This window comes from Battus philenor, unplaced genomic scaffold (genome assembly GCF_028537555.1).
Source record: "Battus philenor isolate CCGP_79_NKW_IND1 unplaced genomic scaffold, ilBatPhil1.0.hap1 SCAF_17, whole genome shotgun sequence".
NCBI lineage: Eukaryota > Metazoa > Arthropoda > Insecta > Lepidoptera > Papilionidae > Battus > Battus philenor.
This window is the reverse complement of record NW_027181679.1, coordinates 3,363,828-3,381,018: the sequence shown is the minus strand read 5'-3', so window position 1 is coordinate 3,381,018 and position 17,191 is coordinate 3,363,828. Positions and strand designations below refer to the sequence as shown.

Below are 17,191 nucleotides of genomic sequence, written 5' to 3'. Positions count from 1 at the left end.
CAATATTGCAACTCTCTCTTTATCATCCATCCATCACCATATCGTTTGATTAATTTTAACATCCAATGTTGATGTAGGATAAATAGTAAATAATTTTTTTTTTTCATAAGATTTGTTGTATTAATATCTTCTAGTGGAAAAAAGCTTAATACGAATAATTTACGGTCATCTATTAGTACAGTAGGTTCGCGACGAGAATGCAGTGGATCATCATACTTATTTGAAAGATAATTTCAAAGTGAACAGTTGAAGGTAACGGCTAATAAAGGATCTCTGTCGTAGCCTCTTTTACGATCAGGGCTACTCTGGAATCTATTGATCGTTATTTCAAATTGAAGGACGCCATTATTATCATGATCGTCACTGTTGAGTTACAAAGATTCCTGGAGAGATCTTGTAGATGTTCGGTTGTAAGCGGCCTGCATTAAACGTCTTCCAACGACCATATTAATGTCTTCTTTAGTAAAGTGACTAAATTAAAAAAAACGGTTGCATGTTGGATAGGCGGTACAATGACGATCCACTTTTGCATTTGCAACTCGCTTTTTAAAACAAATTATTTTAATGTATGATATATATTATTTTAAATTTAAAGAAGTTTAAAGTCTCAAATAAATTACCTCTTCTCAAGTCGTTCCCTTCGTTGATACAACTATAAGCTAATGCGTAGTCGTTGTAGTTGATGCTGAGAATCCAGAACGGAATGTTAATTTCTGAAACATTGTTAATGTGTTAAAAATAATTTTATTTTTTTTATTAATTATTTTGTGAAAGACTTGCCTTCGAATATGGATAGGCTGTACAAAAGTTTTTCAAAAATATGTAATTAAATATCGTAAATTAATAATAATTCTGTTAATTATAATCTTTTAGGATTGTGAAATTAAATAGTAAAGTACATGTACCTCCGGCGCTGGTTTGCATTCTAATGTTCAATCTACCGTTGGCATTTGTTGAATTAAATGACAAAACTCCGTTTGTAATTCCAAGCAGTTGTTCAGTGACACTAGATGACTGTAGGTTCAATGTGTTGGCTGACCCAGATGTGTAGTTATGGTATATACATTGTCCCGTTTGTTGTTCTTTAGGATATGCCTGAACTTCGTACCATACACCTTGGAACTAGAGAGAAAATTTTAAACATAAATCTTCATGTGTATATAAAATAGTGACAAACATTAAAATAAAGTTATATACACAATTTTTGTAGACTTCACAAAATAAGTACCTCCTTTCTATAATGCCACATAACCATAACATGGAACATTTGATAAAAAAAACTTAAATGTTATTATAGAGAGCTTTTTTCGGATGAATTTGAAATCTTATGTTGCGGGTTATTGAGTTGATATTTTTTTTAAGTAAGATAAGGACCAATATTTAGCCACTTTCGCACATGCAGTGGTAGTCGTGCAACAAAGTGCACCGCCTGCCAGCCCGCTGATAAATGCGCATGCGGCAAACAATGCGAATTACACAACTGCCACCGTCAAATCTCTCAACACGTGTTTCACCCCTCCACGGGGCATCTTCAGGAGCCACGCCACACCGATTAGTGCCAGATACAGAGTCCGAGAGTTAATTAAAGTATTATGATAAAGATTACAATAGATGAGAAAAATATATTTAAATATATTTTAGTTAAAATAGGAAAAGAATTTGAAGTCAGTACCTGTGCCATATTGAAATTGTTAACAGTTTGAATGTTTTCATCGCACTGTCCGGGAAAAACGACAGGTGTATTCTCCATTGGTTCCGGAAAATAGAAACATCCGGAAGGAGTTTGATCTTGTGTAATGAAGTAACGCTGATCCAGAACCGTAATGTTATTTGTAATTGCATTGATAGCAGCATTACCGGCTGCGGTCAATTGTTTGGTTCGGCTAAGCTTCCAGGCGTAAACTGAAAACGTTTTAAATTTAGATAACTTAATGTTCACGATTAAAAATTTTTTTTAGCTGTTCATTTTTTAAACGTTCACTTAATTTGTAAATGGATGCGGAGTTTTTGCAAAGAAACATTTAAATCTAGCTATTTAAGCTTACTGAATTATCTGTAAAAGAGTAAAAATAAGAATGCGATCACGCTTAATCACAGCAAGTTCGAATTCTTAGAAATTCTGGGATGGTATGTTATGTATACATTTGATATTTCTTTTCGTTAACATACTATTACTATAGCAACAGAGATAAATTAACATACCTTCTCTTTCATCGTTGTTGATATTTCTACATGTATACACGTAGGAATAACTATCATAGTCCGTGCCCAAAACCCAGTAGCTCCTTGTATTGGTAACTGAAAGAAATTCAATACAATAATATTATATAACCAATGTCAGTCAATAGTCGCCTGCTGCAAAGCTTAGGCTAAAAATCTACAACATGGCCGGTCCCAGCGACCTCCCTTACACCATATATAAGTCGTTGGTCCATCTAGTGAAGGGCCTATCCATGACACTTTTACTGGTTTGTGATCTTTAAACTAGAAGTTTTCGGTCCTAACAGCTGTCGGTGACACGAGCGATATAAACCGTCTGCCATTTCAGACGAGGCAGTATTCTAGCTACGTCGGCGACTTTGTTTCTTCTGCAGATCAATTCTGATTCAGTAATTTTGATATTTATTATTTTTAATAATTCTATAAGCGGTAAATGAAGTCTAAGGTCTAAGGTCTAAGGACTGTCTTACATAAGCCCTCTCAAAAATAAAATATACTTTATTGAAGTAGGCATACACCCACTTTTGAATTAGCAATTATTTTTTCATTATTAGTAATAAGCTACCATTGTCATAGAATTGTAATCGCTGAAAAGAAAAGCATTCTGACCCGACAAGAAACACGACAGTTGGTATTTTTTTAATTTAATAAAGTTTGGTGTACAAATTATAATATAAATCCAACAAATGAGTCAACGAACCAAGTTTCACATGTACTGAACGAAGATGTATTCTATAATATACTGTCAAAACTAAAAAAAGCACATCTGAGATATCTATTGAAGCTTTTTTTTATTTGCGTACACCTATGAAAGCTTTATTTACGTTTTGAAGAAGAAATTTAGGTATTACGTGTTTGAAACTTCCACACTCAGACCCCAGTATTGTTAAGAATCATTGATAATAGAAAGACAAATTATACTTACGATTTGTACCCATAACTGGGAAAGTAACTTCCAGTTTTGCACTTCCATCGTCTGATATTACAATAGCTTCGCCGTTAATGGTATCTAACGTCTCGTTGATTACTTGAGTGTTTTTAACGAGAACGGTTCCGTTGAACAAGGAGTATAGAGCGTTACTGCAAGTTCCTTGTTGGAACGATGTTGGATACGACTCGATGTCATGCCACAGGCCAAGGTACTGTTGAATATATTAATACCACAAAATTTTTAAAATTTTTAAATAGAAAGTAACCGACTAATCAATTGTAAGATATACTACTAGGCTATATATAGATTTTAAATTATGTCCTTGTAGAAAATCGATCGTCGATTGCTGGTCTAAGTTCATAACGATGTTGTAACATCAGCTTAAATTATTTAGACTCATTGAGTCTTAGGATATTAATATAATTAAATGTTTCACAGAGCTCGACATTTTACTTCTATAATTGGACGTAGTTATGCATGTGGAAAAATCTCGCAATGTCTGAAGACGAAGGTGTAAATGTGTGTTGCCAGTGATGACAGACAAATCTGACACGTGGATGCAAGGAGGTGCTTTTTTAAGACTCAAAGTTATCTCGAGAGTAATGGAGAGGGCTATGGTCGTAGTTTCGCTGCGAGAGTCAGAGATAAGGAGACCCGAAGAAGAAAGGGCACCATAAAATGGTGAGACACATCACTCGTGCGGCCAACTGCCATTTAGGCCAAAAAATTCTTGAGTGGCGACTACGAACCAAGTTTGCGATAAGTCGCTGAATACGGGCAGCGCAAAACCGGCCAATTTGGCAATCTTCTGAGGAAACATTGGCCCATGCCCTACAGTGGGCGTCTAGCGGCTGACAAGAATTAGTGAATGATCATTGAATGTCCTCAAATATAACTACATCGCAAAGATACCAACTATATATGTTAATGAGATTACAAAAGCAAAGATCCATGATGCCAAGCATATGTTAGTACACAAATATGTCAACAAGTACCGAGTAAAAATGACTACATCGTCCTAAAATTTTTAGTAGTCGCCAGTCTTTCCATTAAACTTTCTTATCTAAAACAATAGTCTAATATAATGTGTGACAGTTTATTAAACGGTTTTATTTAGTTCGACCCTTATTTGTTTATTTATTTAGGTCAAAATTAGAAATTGAAATTTTAGCATCTTCCCGTTGTCAGATTGATCTGAAATTTGGTATACACATTTAATTTAGATGACAATACAATATAATAAACAACATTATAAATCTAAGATGGCCGCCGATACAAAATGGCGGATTACATATTTTTCCTTAACCCCCTCAATATGGGTATCAAATGATAGGGCTACACTAGTAGAACACGATGATTATGTCAAAATTTAAAATTCAAGATGGACGCCGTTCCAATATGGCGGATTAGGTACAAATTTTTCCACTACCACCACAATATGGGTATCAAAAAACCGTTTAACTTAAAAGTTTTTAAATGTATTTATTTTTATAACTACGTCCAATTTATACAGCTTGACTGGTTATAGTTGTAAAAATTTTAAACTAAATGTATATAGTTCATTTGCCGTCGACTAATATATAGTACACTTTATCTAATAATTGTTTCATCAAAATAATAGAAGTTACCTAATAATAATAGGTTACCTCGTAATAATATGGTAATCAAATTAATTATTATTTATTGTTTGTCCCACCGCAAACTTTTTACTGCCAGATGTTATTGCATTGTCACGTAATTAAAAAGAACAAGAAGGTGACACACTTCGGAGTAATTTTATACGGGTTGATAAGAAGATGAAGAAGCATTATATCTTTTTGCCGGCAAATATGCTACACGTTTACCACTTTAAAGTTTTTATAACTAAAAAGAATCACTCTATATGTCGTCGCTCCCACCGAATAAGCCCGTATTATGCTATTGAGGGTTTATTCCGTTTCTGTTAAATTCGGCATCTACACGTAATAACCTTATGATTTTTTTTTGAAATTTCTCTATTGTAAAATGAAGGAAACGAAATTGCGAGTACGATATTATTCGCAGGAAAAATGTTCGAGAAGTTTCCAGTAATGGGTATAGTATGATATTTTTGTACTTTTTAATGAATGTATTTACAGTAACATCTTATTATCATAATCGATTTCAAAGAATCGATCACAAACTAAGCCAATGTGACTGGAATAAAACTGTAAAAAACTATTGCGGAGAAAGACTTGGTAGAAATGTACACATGCATTTATTTTTTTATTATTAAATTTCGATCAAATAAAATCGTAAAAGATATTTTCAAAAACGTTTAAATTTAATTACAGTTAAAATAAATTTTCACTAATGACTTTAATAATTTTCAGAATATATATACAGAAATTAAATCTATGGATGCGGAAAAAAATAGCTTTGATTTGTTATATAAATTAATTACCTTTGTAGGTTAAATATAATGAAAGTTATTAAAGAAGTTTGTTTATTTATTTCTCCTGTAATATGTATATTTTATTCGGTGGGAACGACGACGTGTTTTTCAAAAAAGAAACAAACTCACCCGTTCTGGTTGAAAGTTTGGCATGGCGCGAATATTCATATCACACTGGCCAGGGAAGACAACCGGTCTATCCGTTGTTGGTTCAGGAAAATAGAAACATCCTTCATCAGTCTGATCGGAAATTAGGTAGAATCTGTTGTTTAAGTCAATTTCCGACCTAATTACTTGGTTCACTCTCTCTTGCACGGTACTCGACATTTGTCTTGTTCGACTGAGTATCCAACTGAACACTAGAAAACAATTAAACATTTTTACTAACTATTTAAGTATGTTATGAATTAAAAATTATTGATTTCTCACCTCGTCTTCGATTATTAGGTAGATTGACGCAGCTGTATGAGATGGCATAGTTGTCGTAGTCAGTACTGATTATCCATAGTTCCGAATTTGAAAAATCTGCAAAATATTTGTACTAAAGAATTTCTGTAATATTATATAGATGCAGGAGGGTATATAACTGCTCAAAGTCGATGAAGGCTGAAGTTCGCCCCATCAGGCACGTCCTAAATATGATAGACGTTTATTGTTTACTGCCAGTCCCTGCAGACCTTGTAATATCAGAACAAATAAATTAATGTAACTTGTTTCAGAATGATCACTTTAAACAGGTTGTTTCAAAATAGGTGCATCTTAAAGTTTTTACACATATAACCAAATCATTCTGTATATTTTTGACTTCAACGCCACTCTTTATAAATGCTTGTATATGTGCACATTATTTTATTTCATCTTTCAATACCAAATCTGATAGCGTAAGTATAAACCATGTATCTCTCTTTTAATTTTTACTAAATAAAAAAAGCTTATTTAGTAATGTCTAATTGATTTTATCGATACAGTAATGAACCAAATTTAATAGTGTTTTAACTATGACCGAAACTGCTGTACCGCTGTGCAGCGGTTTCAGGTATAACATTATGAAAAAGTATCAAAGGTAATCCCGAGAAAAATTTTAAAAAGAGAATTGTGTAGCAAATTACTTAGAATGTATCTTATCGCATTTATCTCATTTTACAGCATCGTTTATTGCAGATTATGTTCATAACCAACATTATCTTTATGATCGGCATTAAAAAAAAACACTGTTCCTTATTTTTGGAAAAGCGTAGTGCAGAACATAGCCCAGCAGTTTGGCAAATTGAAGGAGCAGTGAGCAAGCTACATATATAGCATAGAGTGCATAACGAATGGCCGTCAGGGCCGTGATGTTCAGGAGTTGACAACGTAACGAAGCATAAGACAATGTGGACAGAAGAGTCATCTGGCTTAAATGATGACAATATTTATGAAAAATATCAAAGTATCCATAATACTTTGACATTTTTCAAGTATCAAATGATATGTTTTCGACAACTCAAAATGAATAATATACAATAAATATGGTTTTCTATATTCATTAAATGTAACAATGCTATTTTAAATGTGCCAAAACATGTAATAAGATGGTGAATTTTCTTTTAATATATTGTAGGATTAAATGTTTGACTTATTTAACTAAGTAGATTATCATGGAAGGAAGTGATAATGCATTTAAATTATTGTATTTACAGGAAAATCAGATAGTGATCAACGGTGATAAAAACGCGCGAAGGTATTTAAAAATTTATAAAATTTTAGGTTTCTGTAGATAACATAAAATATTTATTATAAATCTCTACTTCTACTATAGGTCCACCGACACCGCTGTAACGCGTCTTAGGAAAGCACGGAGAGGTAAAAAAAGCATGTTCGTCGCCCACGTGAGCTTTACAGGGAGACTGACAGAAGGGAGCGGTTGATACCTCCCCCCGTCTCGCTGCGAGCATACCTAAGGCGCGGTACAGCCGTTACGGTAGCACTATAAGAGATTTAAATTAGTAAATGAGAGTGCGAAGCGTATTAAAGTCAGGACGATAATAATTCTGGTTGTCGTAATGAACGTTAATTATATAATGGAAATTAATTACATGGAAAATTGAATTACAAAACTACGTATAGTAACGATTTCTTAAGTTTATGTGCATCACATTCATAATGATGCAGTAGTAACTAAAATCAATAAATGTTTTTTTGAACCTTCTCTCACAAAATTGTTGAGTATTTTGTTCGATGTGACTTTTTATATGCCCTTATTACTGAAAGAGTAACCTCTTTATGTATAAATTACAAAACTTAATCAAGGCGACGGCGGTAAACACCTTTATCCAGGGCATTATATAACTGTGATGCTAGTATTTAGAATAAATTATTTAATATTGACAGCGCCATCTATTGACATGTTTTAATGTAAAGATAATTGTTTAATTTTTAACAAATTCAAAACACTTAATATAGCATAGTTAATTAACATTGCCAAAAACTTCAACACTATAACAATCATATACTTCGTAATGCAACTAAATTAATAATTTTTAACGGATATTTATGTTTATTTATAAAGAAAATTAATAATAAAAGCATAGAGTAGGCAGTAATTTTATAAAAACATACGTTATCATAAATTCTACGAAATTGTTCTTATCGAATAATTACATGAATATCGCCTAACCACACGCTTGTAACAGAAAATTATCGTAATTTTAAAACACTCCTTTGACAACAACGACGACCGGCATTTGTAGAATTCTAGCCAGTGAAATATTGCAAAGTAATGTAAAAAGTTATGTATGTATGTATACACAAAATATACATATTGTTGTAAGAGTAATGTTGTTGAATGAAAATATATCCTATAATAGAGAACGAGCTGAGCCTGGCGGTACCACACCCTAAGAAGGTTGAATGTCTTCTTAGCTATGCTTTTAACTAGGTGAGGTTGTAAATGCAAATGGGCGAAATCATCATCATCATTTTAGCCGCAGGATGTTCACTGATGGACTGGTTGGAAGCGGCCTGTCTCCAGCGTCTTCCGACTTCCTTAACAAGGTCATCTGTCTAACTGTGGACATCCAACGCTTGTTGGTCCTGCCAGCCCAGAACATTAAGTCCCATTTGCTTTTAATTCTGAGCGCTATGTGGCTTGTTCACCTCCACTTCAATTGTTAATTTGCTGGTATATATTCCTTACCATTGTCCGTATATGCGACTCGTCATTCCTATTGCAATCTCGTGAAGAATTTACCACAGTTGACAGGCAAATATCATTTTTCAATTGTAATAAATCAAATAATTTATTACGTATATCTGGTGCAATTAATTTATTTTGTTTATTTTTTTTCTGACACCATTGACTTTTGAATAGGGTGTAAGTACCATACATTAACTGACATTAAGTGAGCTGTATATTGGCATCTTTAAAGACACATATTTACAGTCACCGTGTATTACAGGTATACACCACAGCAAAGAATATATATATAAAATAGGTAATAAAACTTTTAAGTTAAACGGTTTTATTTGGTACCCATATTGTGGTGGTTGTGGAAAAATATGTACCTAGTCCGCCATATTGGAACGGCGTCCATCTTGAATTTTAAATTTTGACATAATCATCGTGTTTTACTAGTGTAGCCCTTTCATTTGATACCCATATTGAGGGGGTTAAGGAAAAATATGTTATCCCCCACTTTGTATCGGCGGCCATCTTAGATTTATAATATTATTGATTTTATTATATTGTATTGTCATCTAAATTAAATGTGCGTACCAAATTTCAGATCAATCTGACAACGGGAAGGTGCTTAAATTTCAATTTCTAATTTTGACCCAAACAAATTCCGTACGGGTCGAACTAAATAAAACCGTTTAAAAATACCTTTGTTTTATCTATATGTCACCCATATAATCATATCACCTTATGACTTTTAAAAGAGCAGAGAGAGATTATATACAAGTTTAACTTTGAATCCTTTTTAAGAAAACCATAGCTGAGAAAACCACAGTTGTAAACTACTGGAACAGGGTTAAATGTAAGAAATATGCATGTGAACCACGTACGGGCATATAGACACAAAATACTTACTATTAGGAGTAACTTCCAAGGTGACATTAAGCTTGGCAGAACCGTCAGTACTTGAGATTACGGCTCTACCGCTAATTGTCTCCAGTGTTTGGTTAACCACTTGACTGTTAAGGACATCGACCCCGTCGTCAGCTAAAGTGTACCGCGCTCTATTACAGGTACCTCTTTCGTTTTCTGTATAGTATTTAGATATCTCATGCCATACATTTCCGAACTGAAATTATAATAAAAAGTTAAACATATCATTTTTAATGGAATCTGGCGTCACCTGGAGGAAGTCCACCCTAAGTAAGAAAAGGACCAATATTTAGCCACTTCCACACATGCAGTGGTACACCGTTCTGTGTTTGGCACTAATCGGAGTAACATAACTCCTGAAGATGCCCCGTGGAGGAGTGAAACACGTATTGAGTAATTTGGTGGTGGCGGTTGTGTGATTCGCATTGTTTGCCGCATGCGCATTTATCAGCGGGCTGACGGGCGGTGCACTTTATTGCATGACTACCACTGCTTGTGCGGAAGTGGCTAAATATTGGTCCTCTTCTTACTAAACATATCATTATCACCGTATTTTCAGTCAAAGAATGTCCACTGTTGAACAGAGACCATATAGTTAACATTTAGAGGATATAACGTATATATAGAACACCATGCAAATGCCTATAGTAATATTTGTCCAGGTTAAGTTTGGCAGGAGAAAGAGATATGAGAAGAAAACAAACATCAAAAATAGATTAACAAAAATACTAAATATGAGTTTTCGTTAAAATCAATTTAGGAAAAACTATTTAAAGATTTTTTTTATTTTCATTATCATCACGTCAGCTTATAGACGTTCGTTGCAGGGCATAAGCTTCATTTAAAGATTACCACGATTGAACGAACTCGCGCTGCACGTGAGTACGTTGAGTCACAACGACCTGAATGATGTGAGTGGCAATTACGAATGAGTATTCCTAGTTGCCACTCGAGAAACTTCCACAATGTGCCACGCCCAATAGCACTTCAAACGAGATATTGTTAGACCTACATCAATTATTTTCATTTATATCTTTTATGTTAACTATCTGTATATATACTTACCCTACTCGCGTTGAAATTCTGAACGACAGTCATATTTGGATTGCATTGTCCAGGCAGTATAATGGCCTCATTATTCGGTATAAGAGGTAAAATGTAACAAGCGTTATCAGAGTGATCAATTCGTCGAAGGTTTGAACCATCTATGCCGAGAAGTGTGCTTAGAGTTGTGTTCACCAGCGCTTCCATCATCTCCGTCGGGTAAGAGGTTTCTCTTCCCAACTGCCATATGTTAACTGCAATTAAATAAATTGTACTAATAGATAGCCACAGTCATAGTATTCCTCGTACAGTATAGAAAATCTTATTTGAATCCTGGGAAAATTCTGTTTATAGAAAAATAATGTCTCTGTTCATAAGCACACTGTTTGCGATGGTTTGGTTAAAAATATGTAAGTAACATATTTTTAACCATTAAATTAATCAAAATTTGCCGGCATGTACTTCCGACATCTCATCAATTGCTAATATTGATCAACTTATATCGAAATAACAGTTCCAAATTTCTCATTAAAAATATGAAGTTCGTTTTTCTCTTCCTTACTCGTGTTTTTATTACGCATTAAAATTTGTAAACGTAACCTTTTTCATACCAATGTTTATTATAGATAATGTTTTGTAAATTATATGTTTTACTTTATGAGCGCATCGCAAATATTTTAAAAGTTCAAATTGGGTCGTTGATTAAAAAGGTTATTCAACCCTGCGTTACAGCATAGAAATGCAAACAGTGAAACAGAGGAAGTTGTAAAAGATTAGTATTTGAGTAATTTGAAATAATTGTGAGGTTTGTGTGCGATAATGGTGATTTTAATTCTGTAAACATAACTCGTATTATTAATATCCCAAGCTTATGTACTATCGAATAGATATATTTTTTAAACTTTTCTGTTAATACTCGTTTCCCCTGCTTTGTTTGGGACAGGGAAGTTATAATACGGGTGTAAATATTTTTGGAATTTTTATTTTAATCCTTGCTCCTGTTTCGAGCAATGGTTTGCTGCACCACTTCTCTGAAGAACCTCAGAAATGTAGAACAATATTTGTAGTCGCACATGAGGGAGGCGAAACTTTCCTTTTCCACTTTCTTGCCAATGTCAACCTCGAAATCAAGGAGGAGTCCTCCAAACACAGGACAGCTGGTGGTAATGTGTACCACGGTTTGGTTCCCTTTCGGATCCCATACGACAGTTTAACAATTAGACAGTACTAAGAAAGCCATGGTTGGCAATTTTCGACTAAAACCGATGTGTTATATTACAAAATTCTATGTAGAACCGTCCAGATAAATCTAGTCTCTTTATTAAAAAAAAATTACTTACTTTCTCTCAATGTTGCTCCTCGGTTTTCGCAAGAGTAACCAACAGCGAAGTTGTCGTAGTCCGTCACAAGTATCCAGAAATCAAAAGCTGTGCAAAACACAAAAAATAAAAATGAATATCCATATATTTTTGCAAATAAAATTACGATTTAGGTCAAGCTGTTGTCTCTTAGATGCCAAAGAATTAAAATGCTGAACGCGTATTCAGTAACTGTTGACGACAAGTGAATATCAAAGCTATCTATGACTCGTTCTGGCTCCCGTTCAGGATTATCTGAAGTATATTTAACAACCACAGCCTAAATACAAAAGACCTAATTTAATTTATGGAGACAGTAGCCTCGGCAAACACACGTGTGTGAAGTCACATCTGAGAAGCATCTATGCCTTGCAGTAGCTTCTACCATCAGACAAGATGCAGATGATGGTGAACATTGGAAAATGGACACTTCTTTCGTGAGGAGAGACGCACATCGTAACAAAGAACAACTTTGCAGAATTGCACAAAAATTTCTTTCTCAATAACCTACGCAGTTTAATTTAATATGTAAGAATATACGATACATTCAAAAATATTCTTTGTAAGTTTTTTTTTCAGTGCCCACGCTTTGCAGTGGGATTACATCGGTGGATTTTATATTTTATTGCCGGCATATATTTTTATTAACATATTATTTAATAGATCTTTACTACCAAATAGGACTGTCTTTCGATATGCATGCTCGTTATTAATTATATAGGTTTTACATTCATACTTAGAGGTCTAGTTAGACATTAGTGCACTTTGTTGCACGACTACCACTGCATGTGCGGAAGTGGCTAAATATTGGTACTTTTCTTATTTAGACAACTACTTACTAATTATAAGTGCACCATCTTAGGTTGACTGGTACAGAATGGCAAAAGGCCTTAAGTAAGCCATTACACAAGTTGTGAAAAGTGTGATTAAATAAATAAATAGATATTCTGCCAATTAAAACTTAATAGAGCTGTAACAATACCATAGATAAAGAAAATTAAGTCACTCACGTTCATTAACCGCGGAAATGTTCAATCTGAATTTAGCTGTTCCAGTTTCGACACTCGCCGTTCCTGTGAATTCCTCGTAGAAGTTATTATTGACCGCTTCATTTCGTACGTTTATAATGTTATTATTTCCTTGAGTCAGTTGTAATTTTGCGCAGTCGCCATTTTGATATGCGTTATCAGTTCTTGCGATTCCATACCACTGGCCGAGGAACTGAAATAATTTAATTGATTAATTTTTTGACAGGACAACGCGTACAATAAATTTTTTTTTTTTTAAGTAAATAAGATAAGAACAATATATAATTTTATTTAGATTAACAACATTTCGATGTATGCGATCGTAATATTTATAATCTAAGAGTAGTGTTAGGATCTATTTACACCAGAAACAAATTAAAAAAAATGGTCTGATTCATTATGATCTTTTTCAATTATTTTCTTTGTTTTCTCTCTCTCAGATAAGTTCAAAATTCTTATGAATTAATAATTATGTATTTAATATAATTATTATACAAAAATAATTTTATATATGTATAGACGACAAAATCAAATTTATTAAAATTATTTAAATAAAAGTAATAAATATGTGTATTGAAGTTAGATATAATGGCATACGTATATGACAGCACTCCTAATAATACTTAAGATGCTGGTTAGTTAATTATGATCGGTGTTTGGATTTCGCTAATTATATGGTGGAATAATAATTACTATTATTCACAACGGTAATTTGTTTCGATTTCCCTGGTGCTAACATAGGTAATATAAATTTAAATATTGGAATAATTCGACAATCAATCGTTCAAAGAGCCGCATGTGGCATGCGAGTCGCAGTTTGGCCTCCCCTGAGCTATACACTCACCTATTTAACTTTTACACCTATAACCAATCACTCTGTTTATTAAAGTTCTGTATTAAAAACACATATACGTATAATAAAAATATTGGATTATTGTCTACGGATGTCAATAGGCTAATCTGTAGTTACAAAACACAACACACTTTACCTCGATTTCCGAATGCTGTCAACAACTGTCTCAAGTGCATTTATCGCACTATTTCATTTGTATTCTTATCACTCAAGCGAATAAAGTAGTTCTTTATTGCGTAAAACGTATGACTATTTATATAAATTTATTGTATTTTTTCTATGCAAGTGTAAAACGAATTGCCGCTGATAGTAATTCGTGGCATTGACATGAATCGCATTGACCTTAAGGTTTTGGATTAGAAACCTTGGGCCGGCAAGTGTATCGCAAGATCTGAACTTAATAAACAAGAGACCCTTTAATAAAGGCATCGGAAGACGCTGTATCCAGGTCGCTTTCACCTGGTTTTAATGTAGACTTACGGCGAGACCGGCAGCAATGGATGGTGTGTTAGTTTTAATAAATTTTGTACTACAATTTTCTTCTTTTATTTCGTGTTACACAAACAGTTTTTAGAGTCTCAATTATGATGACTGACATATTAGTTAGGGTCGCAGGAAGTGGCAACGCAAGACAGGTCACCGTGAAGAACTTTGGGGAAAGTTCATGCCTAGCAGTAGGCTTAAACGGCTAAAATTATAATTATGATGATGATAGTGTTTATTTACATATTTTATATAAAAAGCAGCTAGTCCGAAATCAAAATAAGAACGTTTAGAAATGACTTTCAAATGATTAGTAACTAAATTCAACTTTAAGGGGTAAATACTTATCAAAGTTCCATATTTAAAATTTCATTTCGAGACATTATGTTTTATCTTGTATCTGTGAAGAATTAATCTGATAATGTTAATCTTTCAGTTACTTCTAACTGCTAAACTGCTTGATGTACACTTTGTAGTGTAGTAACAAATATGCGAGAATGCATGCCTGATATATTTCAAAACTTTTGTTATTATCGATTTATTTGGTACGTGTTTTTGGTAAACAGTGTAAATTTTTGATTTTTAATAATACAATAATTTTAATTCACCCGTTTATTTAATGATAGCACGGAGAAACAAGTAGAAAATGTTAAACGTACAAAAAAATGGTCTATAAAATATTTATAAAAATACACTTAGAAGGCGCTCTCTTAGTACAAGCAAAATTATTAGAAGTATGTTCCTGTAAAAAACATATTAGCGTTCCAGACATAATCATTTTTTTAAATGGCCTCCGCTATTCGGGACCTCTCGCACCCCTATCTTATTTGGGACAGGGTTTTTATTTCACTTTTATTAATTTTTTTTAATTTTTTTTTATTTTTATGCTCTTGTATCATTCCTCTTAAGATCTATCTTTTATATTATTTCATTCTACAAATTTGTTTCATTCTTTTTCATACTAATTTGCATTCATTCATCGCCTCACTTCTTTCGCCTAGTTCCTCAACTATCACAGTATTATCACGTTTGTATATTTGTTAATGCTATTAAAATTTTTATCCTCCTTAAATTTGCTAATTACTACTATATATCAAAGATCGCCATGTTTAAATTAACGTTTTATTTTCTTAACGTTTAATTTTAATTTTACTTCGTATATACTTGGTGGCTTACTCGGCCTGTATTTTTTTATTTATTTGTGTGACACCGTTCACTACCCTCCTTCAGAAATAACCATTGGAGGAATCGATATTTTACAATGATTTAATTTTGTTAAGATCGAAGTCGAAATCAGTTATCAAATGAGCAATCAACTTGGATAAACAAATTTATGCTTAGGTGTAAGACACACGATTTGCTTCGGAAAGATATTTAATAGCTAATAAAAGGTAATAACCGCGCCCAGCCGTACGGTGTCCACTATTGAACTTAGGTCTTCGCCATAGATTTTCAATCAGACGGATTAAAAGCGGCTTGCATCTAGCGACTCCAAATGACCTCTGTAAGGTCATCTATGCACCTTGTGGATGGACCTCCTATGCTTACCGGTTAAACTCTTCACTCCTGAACCAAATCAGCCATCTGTTGTGCGCTATAGTGCTTAACACTTACAATTATCAATAAGGTGGGTTATGTCGGACTCTGCAGTTAGTCTACGGAACCCAATTTAAGCCCTCTTCATAGTTGATGCCAATGCGAGTGACCACGGTTCTCTGCCGTAAGTCAACGGTAACACATTGATTGTAAACCTTATGAATATTTATATAGATATGTACATTAACATTGCATCAACTTGGTCAGCAAAAATAATTGTGATATTTTGATTACATACTCTTAAAGATCTTATCTGATATTACTATATCCTATCGGTACTTTGCCCTCTGGGCGAAAGATAGGGTTATATAAGATTTACTAAGTAACATCTTCAGTACTTTGTGCCTAACTTTCCAGGCGAGCGAGTTCTCTTGATGAAGGCTTACACTCTCAATATTTAGAAATCTATTTAAATCTATTCAAAGATCTATTTAAAGATCATACGACATAATAACATATTCATGAGACATAAGTCTCTGTTCTTAAAATTCAGAGTCATTACTTTTTGATTCATAGTTAAGCCAAACAATTCAGATCTACACCATCTAAATCACATATTTGAAAATATAATCCGGCATTTCATTTCACACGAAAATATCTTTTGACAGAAAAGATTGCGTTGTTCCTAAATGTATATAGCGTACTTAAACATGATATAGTATAGGTATACTAAATTAACATCACCGATGTGTCTAATGAAATGCCGGGTGATATGTTTAATAAATTACTAAGTTTATAAACTGTCAAATATGCTTACACGTGATGCATTGAAATTTTCAACCAACGTGATGTTCTGGTCGCACTGTCCGAATTGTACTAACTGTGCACTGCTTAATCTAGTAAGTCCTAAAATACTAAAAAATACTAATATTCCACTAATCATTTTGAGATCATAGTTTCCGTTCACAACACTGCGCGAGAGATCGGAAAAATGGCGATATGTTTAATAAATTATCACCTTTATACGAAATCTTATCAATGGATTTATCTTGTATGACTGTTATGAGTTAATCATAATGAACTTGCACCAAAGAATGTAGAATCAATATTCGATAAATTTTATCATATGATATTCGACTACGTGATAGGTTCACTAAATGAATGACTCACAAAAACCGATAATATAATCGATAATTATCTAATTGTTCCTAAAAAAAATTATTGGGGAAATTGGAGCA

The 17,191-nt window shown here is 33.4% G+C and overlaps 1 protein-coding gene across 1 annotated transcript in view; it reads right to left on the bottom strand.

The window, feature by feature from the left end:
- LOC137920075 (uncharacterized) overlaps positions 1–16,933 on the bottom strand; it is a 49,528-nt gene extending 32,595 nt beyond the window's left edge. The window contains exons 1-12 of the mRNA XM_068763306.1: positions 16,771–16,933; positions 13,064–13,274; positions 12,036–12,122; positions 10,717–10,949; positions 9,634–9,847; positions 5,994–6,089; positions 5,694–5,923; positions 3,146–3,362; positions 2,203–2,298; positions 1,673–1,902; positions 906–1,122; positions 621–713 (exon numbers count right to left, since the gene is read on the bottom strand). Of these exons, the coding sequence (XP_068619407.1) occupies positions 621–713; positions 906–1,122; positions 1,673–1,902; positions 2,203–2,298; positions 3,146–3,362; positions 5,694–5,923; positions 5,994–6,089; positions 9,634–9,847; positions 10,717–10,949; positions 12,036–12,122; positions 13,064–13,274; positions 16,771–16,896 (2,050 nt within the window). The 5' untranslated portion in view covers positions 16,897–16,933. The remainder of the gene's footprint in view (positions 1–620; positions 714–905; positions 1,123–1,672; positions 1,903–2,202; positions 2,299–3,145; positions 3,363–5,693; positions 5,924–5,993; positions 6,090–9,633; positions 9,848–10,716; positions 10,950–12,035; positions 12,123–13,063; positions 13,275–16,770) is intronic.
- Positions 16,934–17,191: the final 258 nt, after the last annotated feature.